The sequence below is a fragment of the Taeniopygia guttata genome, chromosome 1 (assembly GCF_048771995.1).
Source record: "Taeniopygia guttata chromosome 1, bTaeGut7.mat, whole genome shotgun sequence".
In the NCBI taxonomy this organism is placed as follows: domain Eukaryota; kingdom Metazoa; phylum Chordata; class Aves; order Passeriformes; family Estrildidae; genus Taeniopygia; species Taeniopygia guttata.
The window spans coordinates 745,004-766,920 of record NC_133024.1 but is presented as its reverse complement, the minus strand read 5'-3'; the positions used below and the strand labels follow the sequence as shown (position 1 = coordinate 766,920).

Below are 21,917 nucleotides of genomic sequence, written 5' to 3'. Positions count from 1 at the left end.
AAGGCACCTGATCCACTGAAGTTTTTTAGTGCCTAAGTTTTAAGGATGAGTGAACCTGGAGGATCCACATTCCTTGCTGTCATATTTGCCCTTCGTTCATGCTGTGTTTAGTTACAAGGGAAAAATAATTTAAATAATATATTTAAATTATTTAAATAGAACAAACATCACAGTTTCTAATGACAAGGTAGTACTGACCTTTCTTGAATTAAAGTGTGACTTGTTCAGATGTCTGGATGTGTTATAAGAGTAACCTGTTTATCCCACCTCAACCTGTCCCATAAATGGTTATATTTTTTCCCCTGAAAACATGACAGACATCTTACATGAATAAATCAATTTTATTTAAATAAAATTACAGGTGTATTTTGTCCAGTAAAAACTAACATATAGTTTTTCAAAGGCACCAGTATTTTAAAATAATTTAAATTTTCTTGAGAGCAGCTTCCTTTTTCTGAGTGGTGTTTGTAAACTTGTTGGACTTCCCTCATTCAACTCAGGCAATACCTGCTGCTTGTGAAATGATGAAGGTATACCTTTTTCATTGCAATGGGTGCCCTACTGTTCCTGGGCATCTCTTTTGGACACAGGAGAAGGTGTCAGGTGCTCCACTAGCAAAAGCCCACTCTGAAATGGGGTGTTCCTTGCCTTTGTCCACTTGTCAGGCACAAAGCCCCGCAATGACACTCCGTTTGCATGCACTGTAAGTATTCAAATTAAATGTTAAAAACTACTGTTTCTTTGAGACTTCAGGATCTGTTTTTCCTTGCATTTCTCCAAGCTGGATAATGCAATGCCACCTTTTCTAACGTGAAGAGAGAGCCTTGTGCACAAAGCCTGCCCTGCTTTGTGTCATAGACTGCAGCAGATCCAGTTTGGGCTTCTTTGGAGGTGCCTGCTGAGCGTGGCTGCACTGAAACCAGCAGCTGTGTGCTGGGCTTATCCTCTCATCACTTACAGCAGATTCAAGCAGGGGCACAGGGGGATGTGCAGGTGACCCCTCTCAGCAGGCCAAATCCTGCTCAGATTTTCACCAAGACCCAGCTCTACAGCTGGACCAGGACAGAGCCAGAGCCCCCAGCTCCTCCCCACGGGAGGAACGGTGTCAGCAGCCCCTCTCTGGCCAGTGAGTCCAAGTACTGTCACTTTCTGCTTCTGTAAAAGCAGGAGATTGCTTTCAAAAGGAGATTTTGCTAAGCACCTTCCATATGCACAGCTCACCCATGTGGCTCACTTCATAAATTGATTTTGGCTTATTGTGACAGACTTTTGGAATAATCCCCAAGTTCTCTTTGATTCACAACCATCATCTTCTCTGCCCAGAACTACAGAAGCTTTGTAGCTCAACCATTCTAACAGGAAAAAGGATCTGCCTTTAAAAGAAATCCCCACAATTTAGAGACAGCAGTGATGTGGTGCAATGAAGGTAAGATCATAACAGGGATAACATTTGGCAAACGTATCTCTGCTGCAATTAACAGGCAAGCTCCTCAGGGAAGCCATGGATCTTCCTTCTCCAGTAAATCTGATTCTAATGGAACCACAGTAATCAAACTCAACTCTTAGATTTGCAGAGTGGAGTAAATAGAAATATTTCAGAGTTTATAGTAAGACTACTGTAAAGCTGAGACACAAAGCTACAAATATACCATACCAATACCTATCTTACAAGAATATCCCGAGACAGGCTTTTCTAAAGTTTGCCAAAATATCCAAGAGCCTTCAGAGAAAGACATTGACAAAGGGCCAACAATAGCTAAGGAAAGCAGTGATCTTTGGCTAGCAATGTGCAATTTCCTCCTTGACATTTGTAAATGTAGAAATGTATGTGAGCCAACTACTCTTGCTTTCCAAAGAAGATTCATCTGGATAATCTGACACCTGGTTACAGGTCTTACTTCACAATACTTGGCAAACGTCTAAAATAATTTGTAAAATTGTCAACTGAAGTCTTCTAAGAAGACATACAAAAGCTCAGGCAGTTTATTGTGCTTTTCATCTTGCTTAGGTTATCTCTTTAGTTTAGAGATACAGCACCCTAATATTTGCATGGTATTAAATGTATTTATCAAGAAAAGCACTGAAGAAATTTGCATTGTTCCTGCCTGTGAGAAGCAAAGTAGTTTCTAATGATCTCCTTCAGAATAAACAACACCACTGACTTTGAAAAGGCACTGACAGACTAAAATACAGCATTAACTGAACTGCATTTGCAGCTAAGAAAGGGGAGATAAAAGGGGAGATAAAAGGTAGATCTTAAAAGTGAAATAAATATTTATGTTGCATTGAAGGTAAAGTAGTTTTAGAAAAAACCTGTAAGGATTTTTTGGGTCTTGGGATCCCTTTGAGGTACAAACTATTTTATTAACTAGTTTTTTTTAAGCAATCAGTTTGCTGCCATTGGCCATGAGCACTATGCTTTTCACTAGGTCAGTTTGCATGGAGAAAATAAATGCGGTGTTATTAATTAAAAGCGGTGTTATTTTTTAATTCCCTCCCTGGTGTTGGTAGCTGGGTGTGGAGCTACCAAGAAGGAAAAATCTGCCCTCCCACAGCTCACTGTGCAGCACTGTGCAGGCTGCCTGGTGACTGAAGGAGTGATACAGGAAAGGGATGAAAACACCTCATCCTGCCCACAGAGCAGAATTACCCACTCCTGCCTCAGGTGTCTGCTCTGAATCCTGCAGAAAACCACCAAATTCTACCCAAGGAAAGGAAACAGCTTTGCAGTTAGGTGCTGCCTGACTGGCCACCCCTCAGCCTCTCTGGAAAAGAAATGGTTCCAGGCATCAGGAGGAGGCAGAGTCACTCCCACTGCCTTGAAAAGCCCAAGGACAGCAGAGAGACGAGACTGCCTCGGCACAAGCACGAACAGCCACTCCGGCTTTGGAGCACCACACACACCTTTACTACTGCCTTTTCTGCAGTGAACCACTCAGTGGGCTCACAGGGAGAAGTTTTTCTGTTTAACATAAACCACAAAGTTGTTACACAAGACAGCTGCAAGACTGTGGTTTCTTTATCTTGTTCTGCTGTTATCCAGGTCTGCACACTCATTTATCCACAGGCACTTGCAGGACAACCAACACACATATTTAGACACCCTGATTAAGGAAACTTCATGTCCAGCAGTGGCTGGAAAATGTTTTGCTGAGCTTTTAATAAGGCAAACATAAAGACTTCATTGTACCACCTCATCCATGACAAGTCTGTCTAATACTAGTCTGATTTTCTGTGGAGCATGTGATAAATAAGAAACTAGTGCAACAACCACGAACCAATATCAAGCTTACCCTTCACAAAAAAAAAAAAAAATCTGTGTAGATGTAGACATCACAGAGGATTGATATTTGCAAAGCAGGTCATAATAAAAAATGAATAAGATGGCAAAAAATGTAGAAATGAGGTATCAATTAGCCTAATGGTTGGAGTGGGCAAACTGGTCGAGCCATACTCATTCTAAATTTCTTCTTCTGACTCGTGATCTCGTTCAGATGTTTTCAGTAAACCCATTTCCATGGGCTGGGACTGCTTAACCTTCGAACGGACCGCCCTGGAAACAGCAACAACAAAGCTGTCAGTGGTAACTCAAAGGTTCATCTGACCATTTTTTGCATGATAAAATCCTGTTTAACTCTTGTGTTAACTCATCAGACAGTTAGGATGACTCTGTGGTTAGGAGGTGCTGCCTTTACGGGTCCATCCTGACTGTACAGCCTGTGTGCACTTGTTCTATGGACACATCCCAGAGCATTTCAAACAAGGCTCAGTGAACCCTCCAGAAGGTTCAGTGTGGTGCAGGCACTGTGCTCACTTGGGAAGGGACCATAAAGCTGTGAGAAAAAGAGAGGCTGGCCAAACCACCCCCGAGGGGAGCTCTGCTCCTCTGTGGCCTCACCCGATGCTGCAGCAGCCGCTGGTCCCAGCCTCAGAGGGACATGACATGACACTGCTGCCACTGCCTCAAGAGCTGCCCCTCTATACAGCAAAGCAGCCACCCAGCCTTGAGTGCTGCTGCCTTTCAGACTGAGGTGCAAAAAGGACTGGCACCTCAGTGCAAATCAAGGCTGGAAGAACTATGTATTTAACATGATTAAATAGGGCTATTAGGATGGTAGGGATAAAGCAAGGGGTGAGAAGCATGTTTAGGATACTGCAGGAAAAGGCTTGGTAAGGTCCCGTGGACAGGAGGTGATCACATTCTGTGGTCTGATGGCAGAGGCATTTTTACAGCCAAATTAACACTGAAGTTGGAATTTCGTCAGAATTAGCACTGGGCAGGGGGGGAAAGGGTTGACTTTAGACATTAGGGAGTGAAAAAGAAATCAGGTTTGATGACAGGAAATTTCTAGCAAGGAGTTCTGTGTAATAATCTTCACAGTAAAGTCATGAAGCCTGCTCTCTGAGCCACTTAAAATTAGCAGAAATGAGCAGTGGGTGACGAGATTCTGCAGGTAAAAAAATCTCCTACTTCTGACTTTATATGCACTTACAAATGTGGAAACTATTGGCACTCATTTTATGTCAGAAGTATTATGCTGTGCTATCAGAGCTGCATTTATGGATGTGTTTTTCCCTTTTCTACTGAAGCAATGTCATGTGCTTTTCATTGATTACTAATAACTATTTTTATTTTACCTTGCAAGACAACTACTTACTTCATAGAAACATTTGTCAGTGAAACTTTTCTAAAATAAACCTCCCACTAGAATACACAGACAAGTCACCAAGTTTTAGTGCTTCAAGTAACTTACCAGCTGACAATTGTGTAATTCACTGCAAGTATAAGAAAAGCAAAAGCATAATGCCAGCAATAGCACATGGTCAGGAACATCATGTTAGTGTGATCTGTTTGATTCCACTCTGGGCTTCCATTTGGAGGATAAAGCACAAAGCCAATCTGTAGTAAAAGAAAAGAGGTTTAGTACATGTCATTTGGTGAGCATCCTGTGCCATATCCTGTTTCATGCTACCCATCACAAGGCAGACATTTAATTTTCTTATGGTGTTGCTTATTTCTGTGTTTACTATTAAAACAATTTTGCAGTCAGTCTCAGGTGTGATGGATCACTTCAAACAGCTCTGTGCAGAAATGCCTTTGAAGATAAAGTGCCAGCCCCAGAGAGCCATTGCTCTTGCCCGGAAAATTAAGGAGCCTGCCCAACAGCCCAGCCCTGCAACAATCACAATTATGCACTGTAAGGAGAGGGGCTGGTGCTCAGCCCTGTGTGCTCTGAACTGAAATCACTCAGGGATCAGAAAACCTGCCTGCCCATTGCCACTGCCTCCCTTCTTCCCAGCAGGGTCTGGGCACGGAGTACGTGTCTGGGGAGATGAATAATCAATGAACAAATAAAGGGGAGCCACAATTCTATTTCTTCTGGGCCATCCAGGGGAAAGGCCAGAAATGGCATAAAAATGGAGCTTCCTCATGCAAGACTGTAAGTTCATATGAAATACATAGCTGATTTGTTTATTCAGAGCTGGGAAAGATCAAATTCATATTTGTGCATATAATGGGAAAATGTTTAATTCTGTGGCTACGCAGGGTTTGCATGACAAACACCAGCCCTCAGCTTTGTACTGCCTAATACTATTCAGAGTCATCACTCAGCAGTTCAGCTGAGAATTTAGAAACTGGGAAGAAGAGAGGAAGAAGGAGGGGAGAGAATTTTGCATTTCCATGCAGAGAATTCAATGAATGAAGGTGTTGATGATGCAGAAAGAAAGTCCCTTTACCTTTTACAAATTCCTGTGCTGCAGCCAGTGTGTGGTTTTCAGTCACACAGATGGTTGAAGTCTGATGTGAGTGTGAAAAAAGCCACACTTAATTTTTTTCTATTTTTAGTACTTTAAATTTTACTTTGAAACAATCCCCACATTGTGTCTAGAGCTAAAGAAATAATCTGTTCTAAAATTCTACTAGGCAGAAAACCATTAATAAATGGTTGCATCTATTCCTCCTATGTAAAGCTTCTTAAATCACCGGCTAGAAGTTTGCAGACAAGAAAATAAAACAAGAAAATAAACCAGCAAGTGCTGCAGCATCACATTCTTGAGTTCACTTATAGAAAAATACAGCCAGTTCTGAGGTCTGTCTTCATGCCAGAGCAAGCATTTAAATATTTGATTTGGTGCTGAGTGTCCAGTTCTCCTAAGAAACAGCAAACATTTTTATTCATGGTGCCTGGCCAGCATAGAAAAAAGGGAAGCCAGTCTAGACATGCCGGAAAGAAAAATCATTGGAGTGACCTCAATTCCCCACTATAAGATGAAACATCAGCACCAGTGCTCCTATTTCTGCTACAAACTCCCAGCAGCTCCTGAAATCTCTCTCTTGTTCTGACAGCAGAGAAGAGTTGCTGCCAAATATCAGTTACTGGATAGGCTCACAAGTAAGTGAGGGCATGCAAGCTACCTTTGAGGGGTCCTTTCAGGAGCCACACCCCTGAAATATCAAAGTTTTGGCTGTTCTTTTTTCTGCTCAGCTCCCAGAGCACTAGAAAAGCAGGAGGTTTACATCACCCTGTCTCCTAAGGAGAATCTGTAACTTCAGCACCTTTTGAACCTGGCAATGTCCGTGAGGCTTTGCCTCATCTGCCCAGTGCTAAACTGGGTGTTCACTCACTGCTCCAGCAGCTGACAGGGGAGACTCTCTTTGTAAAGAACAACAGACATGGCCATGCTCTAAAATCACTGCCACTTGGCTGGCAAAATTGGAACAGGATGTTACAGCAATCAGAGTGCTCTGTGACATGGAGAGTTCAAGAAAAACACTTCAGCTCCTTTATTGATTCAAATAAAAGGCACTTGCAGTAAAACAGTTGCTGCTTCTTCTTCTGTAAAATGGCTATGAGAAATATTTTTATCTCTTAAAAGGAATATTTTTTCTGTATCTCTTTAAAGGAATTTATTTTCTGTAAGTCTTTTGAGGTCTGTGTTTAAAAGGCATACATATAACCTGTGAAATATCTGGAATAGGTTAAATGAGTAATTTTGTTGAGGAAGAAATTACAAAGGCAGAAATGTGACCTACCTGCCAGAACCAGCTGCCTTGTAATATGCAGAGGCTTGTACGGAGCATCTCTAGCACAATACTGCCACGGAAAAAAACTTCCAAAAATATGCAGGCAGCAGCTCCAAAGATAGCAAAGAGCAGTAACTGATGAACATGAACATCCAGCATAGCTCTCCCATGAAGGTGGTAGCAGAAGAGAAAACCTGGAATAAATTTTGATCAGTTTCAGATCATTTCTTCCCTTGTAATTCCCCTGCATCTGCTTTCAGAAAACATTTCTGGGATTTCTCTTTATGCCAGTATCACCTCACTCATGCTGGCCTTAGCTAACCAGCTGTGTACCGTGTCAGTGCCTACATCAAACACATATCTGAGCTACTGAGCACTTGCCCAAAACAGGCTTTTGCTGCTATTTCCATAACATTTGCTGTCTGAGCAGGCAGGAAAGCTAAGATCCACTCTGCAATGTGGGATCATGACCTGGGCAGTGTAAGGAGGGTCAAGACTGATCTTTTTGTGATCTCTTTGAAGTGTCTCAGGGAGTGAAAGGCCCAGCCCCCAGAGGGTCACTGTGTAAGGCTGATTTGAGATTCCCATCCACAGGATTCCTGCACACCCCTGCAGGGAGAGGCAAACTGACCTTCAATGAAGACTGCTAAGGAGAGCATCATCCTGTCCATGGCCGCTGGCAGCGCGTTGGTCCCGTGAGCCACGATGTCCACCAGCCCCGAAATGCCGTAGAACAGGTACATGGTGGCGTGCTGCCAGTTCATCAGGTGGTCCCAGCGCTCCTTCTCGTAGTTGTACAGCTTCAGATGAGGCCCGTCAGGAACAAACTGCTCAGCCACCATCCCTGGGCATGAAAGAAGAAGAAAAACTCTTTGTTCTGGTACTTAAGGTATAAACTGATGACAAATCTTTACACAAACAGTAGAGGCAGCAATACATCCCAGGCAGCATAATGCCAATAAGCTTGAGGTTTTAGCATCATGTAATCTGGAGAGTGGAGAGCCAGGGGAAATCAGGCTTCAGCTCCACTCCTGGTGGAACTATTTGCATCTTGCAGTTTCCAGCAGTGAAAATGAAAACAGCCACTCTGTGCTGCTTTTGCTTCTTTTAGACAATTACTATCGTGGTAGTCCTCTGACCACATTTTTCAGCTGCCTTTTCCAATGGTTCAAACATGAGCATAACACACACTAAAGTCTCCAAAAGAAAGATCTACCATTTCAGTGCCCTGCCACATGCAGGATGACAGAGTTCAGACTCATAATTCAAAGGGGATTTTTCCTCTAAAGCCATAAAAGGAAACCACTCCACCATGCAGAGCTATTAAAAGTCCCATGAGAATGTACATGGAGTTAGTATTTGAATCACTGCTTCACTCTCTCCCTTACCTTGGCCTCTCAGTGTCTTGCTTACTAGCTGAGGTACTCCAGCAAGGGAAAACTGCTTTTAAACTCTTTATATGATCAATGAAGTTTGGGGAGAGCTTAAAAGTGGTTCTACTTTTAAATCATTAAAACTGATTATATTGTTTATAAAGCATAGGCCAGCATCCTGCTGTATAAGTACATATGCTGTACTGCAAATGCAGTGTTGTTCCACCTTTATTTCCAGTTTTCCTAACATGGAAACAGCAGACTTTACTCCTGTTGCCTTTACTGTCTTAGCCAAGTGGTTTTTCCATTCTTTCAATTTGAATCAGAATTTACATATGTTAAAATAATAGCTTGTGTTTTCAAAGTTAATATAAAACCAGTAGATTGATGTTTTACCTGCCAAACTACCTCTAGATACAGACTGGGAGATTTGTAAGAAAGATGTCCACAGTCACACCTCAAAATGAATGCTATTATTTAGATTTTTATCATTTTTTTTAATGATTAAACTGTAGACACAACATCCCTTTGGTGCTGATGTATCTTAACAGTGAGGAAGGAAAAGCAAGAACAAGACTTTGTCACAGCCTGCACCTTGATTAGAAATGAGTCAACTCTGGGCATCTAAAGAAGAGCAGACAAATAGAACATAGAAGTGCAAAATGCTTAAAATTTAGAGATTTTTCAACTTGAGCCACAGGAGCTGAGCTCCTCAGATCCCCTGTTGTTTAGTTTATTTACCTTCTAAAGCTAAATCGCTACCACACAGCCTGCCAAGAAGCAAACAAGAGCTAAACACTTCCAGTCAGCTACACAGTTCCCAAAACCATCCCAGTGGGTTTTTACCCAGGCCTGGACACAGCAGAAGGACAAACAGCTCCCCCACACCCCAAAAACAGTCCTGCAGCCATAAGATCTGGAGTTCAGTCTCTTTGTGTGAATATTTTCTCTTTTGACTGAGATTAATAAAAATTCATCTGCATCACTTACATATTTTACCGATAAATCAGTGGAGGCTTCCAACATGTGAGATGGTTGAATTCAAACTAGAAAAGCAACACCTCCACAGTCGGGTGCTCCCAGTGTGCACGTGAGCCCCTTGCCCCAGTTCCTTCTCTCTGTCCCTGGGCAGTGGCAGTGCATGGACACTGAGACTGGGCAGGAGCGGGCAGGAGAGCCCACGGAAGCTCCAGGAGAGCACCATGGATGGAAACCCTGCCATGGCCACAGCTGTGCAATTAACAGCAGCAGCCCCACCGCTTCTCGGTGGTTCAAGGAGATCCATTTTATCAGAGAACAAAATTTAAAGCAAGAAGTGTTGGAAGGAGCAGCCTGCCCTTCGCCCACCGCACTTACCGATGAGGGCAAAGACAGCTTTGATGATGCCCTCCACAAACTCCAGGCGCTGGAAGCCTGCCCTGGAGCCGAGGTAGCAAGCGTTCTTGTTTTTGCGACAGGCGTACTTCAGTGGGTACTTCACCGACCACCACAAGCCAAAGAGAAGGAAAAAGCTCCCAGGGAGGGCGTGCCCTTTGAAATTGCCCATGGCTTTCTGCTAGGCAATACCTGGGGGAGAAGCAAACAGAGACCCATTATGGGAATAGCGGGAGAATTCTGTGGGTTATAATTTCAAAGCATCTCCTTGCAAAGATCAAGCTGGTGTCACTGAATTGAGTACTCACAGTTAATTTAAAAGTAACTTTGGGTACTTATCTTCCCAGCCACTCTCCCCTGTTTCATAGTTTTGCAGAACAGCTGATCTGAAATGCAGAGCTGGCAGGCAGCAGGGTAGGAGAAGGAAAAGCCATAGCACACTACATCTTGCTGTAGAAGTTGTGCTAGCAAAAGAGAGAACCTGAATGCTCACTGTTTGGTGCTCTCCCCTTTAGAGAGAGCTTTATATTTTTTTCCTTTATGAAAGAAAACCAAGTCAATACCTGACTGAAGGAAAAATTAATTGCATACCCATAAATTAGGTAAATATTTACTAGCAAATTGTATTTTTTAATTTCAATCCAGATGTCTTGTTATGATTTACAAACATGAAGTAATTCTATTATTATTTTATGGGTGAATTATGCACCCACCACTAGATACATATTTTCAAGTACATCAAGTGCGCTGTGTGACAAGGCTATTGCTTGGTCAGGATTATTTAGTCGTTTAAAAACAGTGCCATTCATAATTCTGGTCATCATCCCAACATTTGGGATAGTTGCCTTTGAGCCAGAGGCTTCTTCATTAAAATGACAGTTCTAACATTAAATTGCAATTTTTCTTTAAGATACTCTAAACTGAGTTATTGTGCCTCATGCCCCAAAGGAATACTGAGTCTCTGCACAGGCAGCAATCAAGAATAACCACTTTAGAAGGATTGGCAGTCTGTACTTTCTGTTATTATTGTTGCTGACTTAGAAGTTCAATTGCCATACTGCACTGGAGCTATCTGGCTATGAATGGAGCATGGAAGCTCTGGTATATTTTTCTTTTCCGTAAGTATTTCCTATGGTCAGCTCTGCATGAGAAATTTTAAACTGCAGCTTCTGGGCCATGGAGTACTTGCAGCTGGTTCACATAAGGCTGTCTAGTCACGTAGTGTGGGCCCTCTCCTATTTCTGGAGGCTAAACTCCACTGAAAGCTTTACTTTTTTTTTTTTTTTTTAAGAGGAGAAACTTCTCCACATGCACAGGTCCTGGAGTTCTTTTCAGACACACAATGGTCTTTTCCCCTCTGTGACTGAAAGGAAGAGGGGAGAAGAGGGGAGTGTCTTTTCCTCACTGAACACCGTTCATTGGAAAGACTTTATTCAATATTCATTATTATACGCCACGGGTACAAAGCAGTTCAAAAGGAACAATTTACCCTGTAGTGCACATCAAAGCAAAACAATGGATTAGAAAGGTAAATGAAACCTCTGAATAACCTTCCCTTAGGAGAGTACATCTGCAGTAGGACTGAAACAAAGAATTGTGTTGACATCGTTTGTAGTGCACGGTATACAAAACTTCAAAAGTAATTCTTAATCTGTAAATTCACACCTGGGTTACCTAGATCTTTAAACACTGCATGATTTTTCTGCACTAATCTGGGCAAACCATCAAGAAACTTTGTTTTGAACTATTTTTTTGCCTTTCAAAACAAGCAAAAAGAAGAAAAGACTGATACAGCAACTGATGTTCCAGATCCAATATAAACAAAATAGAACAAGAAAAATTACTTTTTTGCTGAAAGAAATGCAATATATTATCACATATTATTAGTTTTAGAGAGTGTAAACCTCAGATTGAGTCAATCCAAAAGTGCTAGGGATTATTTGTAGGATTTCTCTGGAAAGACACACATCAGTTCTGCTGGCCAGCTGTTGTGGCAGACCTTTGGAATGCTGCATCTCAACACAGCTGGTTTCAGAAAGGAGTTACACAACTTATCCTTTAAAGTTTTTGTGAACTGAAAAACATCATGACAGAGCTTGCCTTAAACTGATTAAATTTCCCAATTAATGAGTTTTTTCTTTTCAGGCCTGACAGTTCCTTTTGGTGAATCTAGAAGTCACCTGTCAACACGCATAGTTTTGATGTGACTGAAAGTTTTGCCTGCAAATAAAATGGGAAATATTGCAGAATCTGGGGTCTTAGTATGAAACTGAGGATATGGTGAGGCTAAGCACAGACTCTTCAGTGAGAAAGTCGCTGTGGGGTCAGGAGGTGGATGTGGGAGGGGGAAGGCAGACGTGTAATGGGAGGTGAAAGGAGAGGAGAACAATATGTCGGGCTACTGCCTTTCCATGTGGCACTTTGGCATTGCCCTGTGCAGCTGGGCCAAAACTCCTCCTGCCAACGCTTCTGCACAGCTGGAGAACCGGGCAGGGCTGGTACAGCAGTCGCTAGTGATTGCACAAAGTTGGCATCAGCATGCTATGGCAATCCTCGATAAGTCTGAGGGCTGATTTTTACAGAGCCTTATCAGTCTATGTCTGCAATGTCAGACTGATGTTGCAGGATGTGCAAATCCAAGACACTCTTTTTTACTCTCGGTGATTTCAGGCCAGGCTGAGCCACAGCCCTGTTCTCAGCATCAAACACTCCTCGCTGCCCACAGCCCTTCCTAGAGTTCATCATTAGATTAGATATGAGGAGAAATTTCTTCACTGAAAGAACTGTCGAGACACTACCCAGGGAAGTGGTGGGATCACCATTCCTGGAGGTATTTTAAAAGTATGGAGGTGTGGCTCCTGGGACATCGTTTAGTGGAGGACTCGGCAGTGCTGGGCTAACAGCTGGACTCAATAATCTGAAAGATCTTTTTTCTACCTAAACAATTCTGTGATTCTGTGTTCTGCCAGAGGTGTAAGCAGAGTTGCCCCACAGATGGGGGTTGTGCATGATTAAGGCTTTCCCAGCAATTAGAAAGCTGCATGGAATTACAAAAGTATTTTACATCCACACTTTGCCAAACCAGTATAGGCTGTTCACAGCTGCCAACAGATTCCCCATGTAGCCATAAGGCTTTGTGTGCCTGGGGTGTTCATCCCTCTGCTCAGGCTGCATCTTACTCCTTGGGGTCAGAAGGGAACATGGGATTCCACCGAAAAAGGAGGCTTCTAAGCGAGCACTCATGGAAAGGTGTGTGTTTTGGTGGGTATTAAGAGCTGCCTTTTTAGCCTGAAAATTTTCTCACACCGTCAGAAGCATGAAAGGCAGGCAAGAAATAGACTCAGATGGTTGATTTAAATATCATCCGGTTTTTTGGGAGAGATGTTTCGTAACATGTATCAGTTTGATTTCTGATCTCCTTTCTCATGGGGCAAGACTTGCAAGTGCTGTGGAGAAGCCCTACATGCCAGCTGGTTACTCAGAAGGCTTCTCAATTGCTTCTGGAAGAGCTAGGTTAGTTTCCCTGTTATCCCCTTTCCCTTTAGAGGACAGACAGGTTCGGGCAGCACAACCTACACGGGACAGGGACATGAGCAGCAGCTGAGCCAGAGCCTGCCCTGCAGCAGGCAGCTTCCCTTCCCTGCACATTCTCCTGCCACAGCACCGTGCCCTGCAATTTCCTGTGTTTGTCAAGCCCTGGGGGATGCTACAGAGGACTGTCGACCAGAAATGTGGAATTCTTTCCCAGAAATGACACAGTTACAAAGCCACAAACTCACTCTACTGCAACGCTTCCATTTATGCTACACATCCATGTGGCAACAAAGGTTAAGCCCGAAGATTAAACATCACCAATTTTTTCTTCCACGTGCTAGATTGGAAAATAGTGATGTGGAGTTTATAATATTGGATGGGAAATGTTTATTTATCCATAACAGCTGCAGGAATGGATTGTGATATCAGTGAGAGTGATGTACCCAGATAAGAGGAGGAAATAACAATTGTAGGCATTTTCTAATCAGTGCACAAGCTGTGATCATACAGCTTTTACCAAAAATGGAAACCGGCAAAGCTGAAATGCATGTAAGACAAAGAAAATCACAGACAACCGATTCAGTACCAAAGTTTCCTACTTGCAGCTAAAGATCTATCCAGGAGGCAAGTGCCTTTTGTCCTGCTGGCATTATGCTGTGAGCACCAGAGACAGCCAGGCTGGTTGGAAAAGTGTCTGCTCCAAGCACATTGTTCACTGAAGGCAGTCCTGGTTTCATGGCATGACTGAAAGCACTTCAGCGATTAGAGCTCCAGGCTCCCAGATGAGATCACTGCTCTGGTGCTAGGGAAATACTCAGCTGGCACCTATAGCTGCTTTAGAATTAGACTGGGATTAAGTACTGTGGGTATGAATGAAAGCAGGACAAAGACTATTTGAAATGCTGAAAATGACAGGACAGCCTTGGTGGTTTTGGCTTAGGGGTGTGGGAGAAAAAGATTTTCTGGTAAAGAAAGAAAAAAAAGAAATGTCATAAACACACATTTCCAAAGTCCATAGGAGAAGAATTCAAGCCTAGAATACAGGGATGAAAACCAAAAATTACAGTGGTAATAACCAGAAATCTACCTGCTGGCCCTAGAAAGGAGGTACTCTGAGACACAATCTCCCACAGGGATGAGTTTGGGCCCACAATTTGTAGTGCTCTATTCTTTTTCAGTGCCTTGCATCTGTCAGAGACTCTTCCTTCCCAGATAGTTGTCAGCCCTCTGAGTGCTCCTCACTGTGTCTGTTATCTTTCATGACCTTCCATTTTCTGGCTCTCTTTCCCTGCTCTCTGTGCATCTGCTGACTGTTTCTGCTCCCACAGATGAGCAGGCTATCTCCAGGGGTTATCCAGGGACAGCAAGTACTACATAACAATTGTACCATTGGCTCTTGATATCTGAGCAGCTGCTCATCTGGGAATATGAAATTTTTGGTCTTCAGGACTGCCAAATTTAAGCCTTTCTCAGGGCACCACAAGTTCAAAAAAACTCACACATACAAAAAGCAAACCTGGTAAGTGCATGGGACACGTAGGTGTAATTTTTTCCTAGGAAAGATTCATAGTTCCTGCATTGGTCACAAAGCCTGGTATTTCCTAGCACTGCCTGGAATAAAGGGTAAAACAGCACGGGTACGTGTGTAGACTGCTGCAGGTCCAGCAGTGCTGGTCTCTGGTGGGAGCAGGTTTGGCTCCAGCCACCCCAGCCACTTCCGTGCCCACGGTGGGGAGCCTCCTGTGGGGCCACCCTCCCTCTGTCCCCATGCAGGGCAGCAGTTCCCTTCTCCACAGAGGGAAGGGAAATAAAAAACAGCCCGGCAGGTTTTTATTTTGTGCGGCAGAGGCAGAGTGCTGCCAGAGCGAGGGATGCTGTGACATCCTGCTGCTGTGCTGTGGGAGCTCTTCACTCCCATCTGAGGCCATCTCCCCTGTCCAGTCCAGCCAGAGCTGCACTTAGCTGGAGCTCTTCGTGCTTCCCTATTTTAACCCAAGTTGTGCTGGCTGGTGAAAGTCCTGTATGCGGCCACTCTCCTTTTGAAGTCAATTCCCGTTATCACAGAATCACAAAATCATGAAATCACAGAATGGTTACTGCTGGAAGGGGGTTCTGCAGGTCATCTAGTCCAACCCCCCTCCTAAAATGAGTTTATCTAGAGCAGGTTACCCAGGATTGCATCCTCCCTGCAGTGAGGGAGAACCCACAGCCTCTCTGGACAGCCTGTTCAGTGCTCAGCCACCTGCACAGGAAGGAAGTTTTTCATCGTGTTCAGGTGGAACTTCCTGTGTTTCTCTTTGTGCCCACTGCCCCTTGTCCTGTCACAGGGCACCACTGAAAAGATTCTGGCACCACCCTCTTGGCACCAGCCCTTAAGCCCTGTGTGCATGGATGAGGTCCCCTCTCAGCTCTCTTCTCCAGGTTAACAGGCCCAGCTCCCTCAGCTCTTCCTCTGAACAGAGATGCTCAGTCTTTTAATCTTCCTGGTAGTCTTCTGCTGGACCCTCTTCAGTAATTCCTTGTCTCCCTTGCACTCGGGAGCCCAGCACTGGGCACAGCACCCCAGGGCAGACTGCTGGGGGAGGACTACCCATGATCTTTAAAACAGTCTGAGTCACTTCAATGAACAATCTCTGCAGGACTCCAGCTGTTCCTGGAGTTCCCTGGTCCGGCAGAGGTTACTCTGCCACTAGGAAGACTGCTCCATGGCTTTGCCACAAAAACCAGCCCTGCAGGGTGTAATCTCTGGCTTCTCTTTGTCTTTCCAGTTATGTTCAGGTACATGTTCTCTGCTTCCTAGGAGAGAAAAGGCTTCCTAGGCTAGGAAAATGTCAAGAGAGCAAAGTGTGATGTATCAGTTGATGATTTACAGATCAGATCCCTGCTCTGGACATGAAATTAAATAAAATATGGATTGGTTTCTTTTGGCATCCCTTTTATAGACCTCCTCCTACAGCGTCTTGACAGAACAGCTGGGATTTCAATGGAATGGTCTCATAAAACAGCAAACCCAACAGGACTACTAGACTATGGAAAATATTTGTAATAAATACTAATGACCACTTGAGCTGTGATCTTGCATTTGGCACTTACAAAGCTCTTTACACTCTTAGAAGTTACTGTAATTGTTATTTATGTCTCCAAACACTTCTTGAAGGCAAGAATACACAACCCAAAAAAAAAGGGGGAGTCTACTGAGAAAACTTAATGTTTGAGTGGTCTTCAATGAATATTCTCCACCAGCAAAGAAGCCATATCTGAAAGAGAGCTGTGTGGTAAGAAGAGAACAGGTCACAGAATATCAGAACCAATTAGCTTGGAAAGCACCTGGATCACTGAGTCCAGCCTTTGATCACCACCCTGTCACCTTCACCACGGGGCACTGACTGGCACAGCCAGTCTGTCCTTAAACACCTCCAGGGACAGTGACTCCACCACCTCCCTGGATGGTCCAATCCAATGTCCAATCACCCTTTCTGTAAAGAAATAATTCCTAATGTCCAACTGAAACCTCTCAGGCACATCTTAAGACTATCCCTGTCCCTACTTCCTTGAGAGAAGAGGCAGCCCCACAGCTGGCTACAGCCCCCTTTCAGTAGCTGCAGAGGAGGTGTGAAGGCATGAAGGTGTGAAGCACAGGGCTTGCTGACCTCAATATGAGTGATAATACTTTGGTTGCAAGGGTTTCTCCCTTACTAGTACTGGTGACTGGAAAAGGCATTGGAATTTCTCTTCATCGTGTACAGGACCAGATATTGGGGTGACTGAAGCCTTTGAATGAGAAACTGGATTACAAAGACCCTGTTTTAAGGAATCACCAAACACTAACAAAATCTGGGAAGCAGAATTGTCATCTGTGCTGTGTGCATTAGTAAGCTTTCACCTTAAGGACAGTCTCAAGTCGACAAAAATGGGAAGGGAGCTCATATAAACAAATGTAAGGTCATTACTAAGTCCTTGATGGTTTTCATAGGAAGGATTTGCTTTTCTTACTGAAAAACTACAAAGAGGCTCAGCTTCCTAGTGTAATGCTCATAGCAGCTCGTACTTTAGCAACAAGAAGGTGACACTCGTAGAGCTGAACTTCTCCTGTCCCCTGCAAGGGAGAAGGCTGGAAACACGGGACACGTGTCCAGAACATTGGCTTCTGCTGTGACACTGTGCTTCATTTTGCGGGAGCCACACACTTGTTCATGAACCTCTGCTTTCTGAAGTTATTCCATTAAGTGTTCATAACCTTCTGATAGAGTTATAGAATAGTTTGAGTTGGAAGGAACCTTTCCACCTGTCTGGACAACCAGTGCCAGTGTCTCACCATTCTCACAAAAAAAAATCTTTCTTATATCTAATCTAAATAGACCCTCTTTTAGTTTAAAACCATTACCCCTTGTCCTGTCAACAAACCCTACTAAAAAGACTGTCCCCATCTTCAGCCACCCCATTTGTCTTTGCAGTTCAGTTAGGTAGTGTGAGCCCTCATTGGAAACAAAGCAATTAAAACTAAATGTTTAAATCTTATGGATTTGAAGATTATAACTAATCCTATGAGTGCTTGGGGCTTACAGCATTCTGCTGTGATAAGAAAAAAAATATAAAAATTTTCTTATCAGTAATTTCCACAAAGCTGTGAAACAGAGCAGGTGGGTTTGCACCTAGAGCTTTGCCTTGACTAACCTGCCTTTGTACCTTGATGTTTTCTCTGCAGTCTTGTCTGTCAGTCTCAGGCTAGCTGATAAAACTGCTTCTCCAAGGGAAGCCAAATGCACTGCCTCTACCAACTGTAGCCTGGGGGGAGCACATATCAACAACAGAAAGCTGTGTGGATCAAAACCAAAAAGAGGAACAGTAATGAATAAATGGGAGTGTTGGCAAGTGTACCATTGATGCTAGCTGGGAGAAATGGCTGGCTGGCTTTGCCCAGCCAGAGGAGACGAGATGCTTGAGAGGTGTAGCTCCATTTTACAGGACCACTTCATGCTCATTGCGTTGGAACCAGTCTGTGCTAATACAACATTAGCAGAAACTGAAGAGTCCTCCACGATACAGCAGCAGCAGCTTCAGTTCCTGCAGCCCCTCCAACAACACAACAGAGGGAGCAGACCCAGCAAGATCCTCTTCCAAAACCACTGGCATTACAGATGCCACACAATTTGTCTTAGAAATGTCTCAGGTGCAAGGAGATTTGGAGCAAGAGTTTTAGGAGTGTTGCTCGGATAGCATTAAAGTGTTACAACAGGCCCTGATTTAGGCATAAATTGATCAAAGGGACTCAAGTCTCCTTTTTACCTTCTGGAGGCAAAAGCAGCACCAGGACCCAAGGTCTGGTTCATGCTGCATGATGGGAGAGAACTGCCCTCGTAGAGAGTCACTCTACTGAAAACGAAGGTATTTCAAAACCAATGTCAAATTATTTGTAATTCCTGGGTTTAGGAGCTTGTCTTGCTCGTAGCTTGGAGGAGACAGTCAAAATTATTACTACTGCCAACTGCAAGTGAGCATGAGTGTGTTTGGTCACACGGAAGGAAAAGGAGCCAGTTGACAAGAGTTTCCACACTAAGAAGTTTTGGTTCATGTACCTCTTCAGCCTGGAAACAAGGAGCCACTTTTGTACTGCTGCACTGGCCATCTGCAGCACTGACTCAAATGATCTTCACAGGCAGATTTGTGTGCAAGAAGAGAGTAAACAGCAGTTTGCCTAAACACAGGCATAATTATTCCAGCCACTCCTCAAGGTTCATTTGAGTTTTCTTCTCCAGTAGTTATTTCTACCCACAGTCCCCACAACTGAAAGAAATCTGTTTGGTTTGCCCAGCTTCATTTGTAAAGGGAAAAATACAGAAAAAGCCACACAAGCAACCCTGAAAAGCAGCAAAAGACATCTGAGCAAACTTCTGAAAGGTAACCTCAGAGTCAATGATGAATTTTCATCTAAAATGTATATTGAAAACATTCATTTTACAAAGTACTTACAGTTACTTGGAGTACAACTTGTGCCATAATTTAAAGAGCTCCACAGAAACAGCAATATAAGGTGATGCAAACAAAGTTATACATAGTGGAGAAATCACAAGTCCTAAGTATGCAAATGCATGGTAATAACCAAACATTTGGTTTAAAAAGTAAAAATCAGAAATACTTTGGTCTTAAGTACTCCAGTTCCCAAACTCTTCAGAAAGCCCTTTATCAAAAAGATAATAATTTCTTTTATACCATATCAAGTATTAAGTGTTATTAGGAGCATAAAATATGATTTATTGATGGAAAAGTTGAAACAAAATGGAACATATCCAGGGATGGAAAGTGTTTTTCTGAAGGTTATTCTGTTTTGAAATAAAATAAAGAGGCTAAGATAATTTTAGGGTTTCTCTCATATAGTAGGAGGTCATGATGTACATTTAAATTCTTTTAATTTTGCCTGGAAATTCAAGTTTGGATGTACACCTCCATTTGACAAATCCAAGAGGGAGGGAGAGGGGGAAAATCACGTAGTTAACTCAGAACTAAGCCTTAAGGTCCCCTTTGTTCAGGGATGCAGAGCCCCGGCTGCGAACCCCCCGCGCATGGGGCAGACGCTCCGGGCACCGCCGCGGAAGGCACCGCGCCTCGGAGCGTCCCGTCCGCGCCCCGCACCCCCGAGTGCCCCCGGGGAGGCGAGCAGGAGCAGCTCTGCTCCCCCCGGCAGCGTCCGACAGCCCCCGCCCGTCCTGCCTCACCGGCCCTCCCGCACCGGGACCGGCCCGGGCCGCCCCTACCTGCGCTCCCGCTCGGGGTCCCTTCCCTTCCTCCCCTTTGGGGGTCCCTTCCCTTCTCCCACTCGGGGTCCCTTCCCTTCCTCCCCTTTGGGGGTCCCTTCCCTTCCTCCCCTTTGGGGGTCCCTTCCCTTCTCCCACTCGGGGTCCCTTCCCTTCCTCCCGCTCGGGGATCCCTTACCTTCCTCCCCTTTGGGGGTCCCTTCCCTTCCTCCCGCTCGGGGATCCCTTACCTTCCTCCCCTTTGGGGGTCCCTTCCCTTCCTCCCGCTCGGGGATCCCTTCCCTTCCTCACCTTTGGGGGTCCCTTCCCTTCCTCCCCTTTGGGGGTCCCTTACCTTCCTCCCCTTTGGGGGTCCGTTCCCTCCTCCCGCTCGGGGTCCCTTCCCTTCCTCCCCTTTGGGGGTCCGTTCCCTTCCTCCCCTTTGGGGGTCCCTTACCTTCCTCCCCTTTGGGGGTCCCTTCCCTTCTCCCGCTCGGGGTCCCGCAGCCGCCGGGCAGTGCCGGGGCTGGAGCCTCCAGCGGGATGCGCCGGGGCCGCTCCAGATGTTGGCGGCGCGGCCGCCCAGATGTTCCCCCGGCGGCCCCGCGGGGGGCGGGCGTTCTCCTCCCCGGCTGGCCGGGAAGGACCCGGAGCAGAGCCAAAGGAAAGGGGCTCGGGGCTTCCGCGGGAGCCGGCGCTGCCCGCCCCCTCTCCTGCCCCGCTTTCCAGGAAAAGCGGCCGGGAGCGGGCAGGGCTGGCGCGGAGAAAGCGGCTCCCAGTAGCCCGGCAGGAGAGGAAAAATAGAAAAAGTAGAGAGTCTTTCAGACATACAAACCTTCCTTTGATCGCTGCATATAACAGAGGCCTTTTTTTATTTACACACACACCGACAGCCCTGGTTTTCTCCACGAAAATGAGCACCCGTGGCTGTGATTCCTGTAATTTAGCAGGAATTTATGGTACAGCCCTGAATCCAAAAGAAGAAAGTCTAAAAATAAAATCTAAAGAACGAAACCACGGCTTTATTTGCAGATGTCATCCTGTAGCAAACCACGTAAGTGACATTAGAGGTTCACTCACAGTGTAACGAAGGGCATCTCACACCGCACCACCTCTGTTACAACTGCCAGCAGAGAACACCACTGAAAGCCACACATCTTTCATTGTGGAAAAATCCTCCTTTGAGGTATTTGCCAGGAAGTTGTGATAATCAGGTTTTGAAGCTCTGTTTAAACTATGCCAAAAGATTCTCTTGACCCTTTTCCACTCCTGTCAGCATCAAGATCTTGTGTTGCCAGATTCCCCTGTGGCTGTAGGAACAAACAAGCCGAGGTGCGACTCTCCCTACCAGTAAGTCACGACTCGGACTGAATTCTGAGACACACCCCCTCAAGTCCCCTAATTTAAGATTTCTGCTTTTTATGATCCAGAACTTTTTTTGTGGAAATTTGTGGAAGAAATCAACTCCGTGTAGGGATTAAAACTTTTTCATGCTCACTTATCTTCTCAGGCAGCTGCATCCACGCCTGCTCTTTAGCACAAAGTGACACTTTCACTCTCAGATAAATAGCACTCCAGCAAATAGCCCTCAGCATCTGGCAAGCAGATGCCTTTGCAGGTTGGATGATGTATTTAGTACAGAGAAAAGGGCAATAATATTTCCCAGGAGGACCACCTCTCTGTAAACAGTGCTTCAGAAATCCGGCCTCTAAGAAAGCTGCTTCCTGGTCTGAGTGACTTTTTCTGATTTTTTTTTTTTTTTTTCAGACAGCAGAATGCATTTCACATCACAACATTAATCCCTACCTAATGGATATCCTTCTCTTGCAGAAGAGTTTTCAGTTAGACTGAGCTAAATCAGTCAATAATGCTGATCAT

General features: G+C 44.5%; 1 protein-coding gene across 5 annotated transcripts; it reads right to left on the bottom strand.

The window, feature by feature from the left end:
- Nucleotides 1-322: 322 nt before the first annotated feature.
- On the bottom strand, nt 323-20,942 carry TMEM45A (transmembrane protein 45A). Of its 5 annotated transcripts, XR_012057003.1 has the most exons (7): nt 20,497-20,942; nt 9,757-9,966; nt 7,659-7,871; nt 7,037-7,221; nt 5,740-5,800; nt 4,755-4,900; nt 323-3,553 (listed from the first exon to the last, which is right to left on the bottom strand). XR_012057003.1 is itself a non-coding variant. In XM_012570110.5 (6 exons), the coding sequence occupies exons 2-6, from the start codon at nt 9,944-9,946 to the stop codon at nt 3,460-3,462; spliced, it is 828 nt and encodes a 275-aa protein (XP_012425564.5). In that variant the 5' UTR covers nt 9,947-9,966; nt 20,497-20,930; the 3' UTR covers nt 323-3,459. The 5 variants fall into 5 exon arrangements, 4 of the variants coding, with proteins under 4 accessions (XP_012425564.5, XP_072788300.1, XP_072788367.1 ...); XM_012570110.5 differs by lacking the exon at nt 5,740-5,800 and having other exon boundaries at nt 20,497-20,930; XM_072932199.1 differs by lacking the exons at nt 5,740-5,800; nt 20,497-20,942 and adding an exon at nt 20,395-20,440.
- Between the last annotated feature and the right edge of the window lie 975 nt (nt 20,943-21,917).

Coding starts and splice junctions, on each gene's coding strand:
- TMEM45A (XM_012570110.5), bottom strand. CDS start 9,946: ATGGGCAATTTCAAAGGGCACGCCCTCCCTGGGAGCTTTTTCCTTCTC. Junction 7,222..7,658: donor CTTAGCAGTCTTCATTGAAG/GTCAGTTTGCCT, acceptor AATTTATTCCAG/GTTTTCTCTTCTGCTACCAC. Junction 4,901..7,036: donor AAGGCAGCTGGTTCTGGCAG/GTAGGTCACATT, acceptor CTTTTACTACAG/ATTGGCTTTGTGCTTTATCC.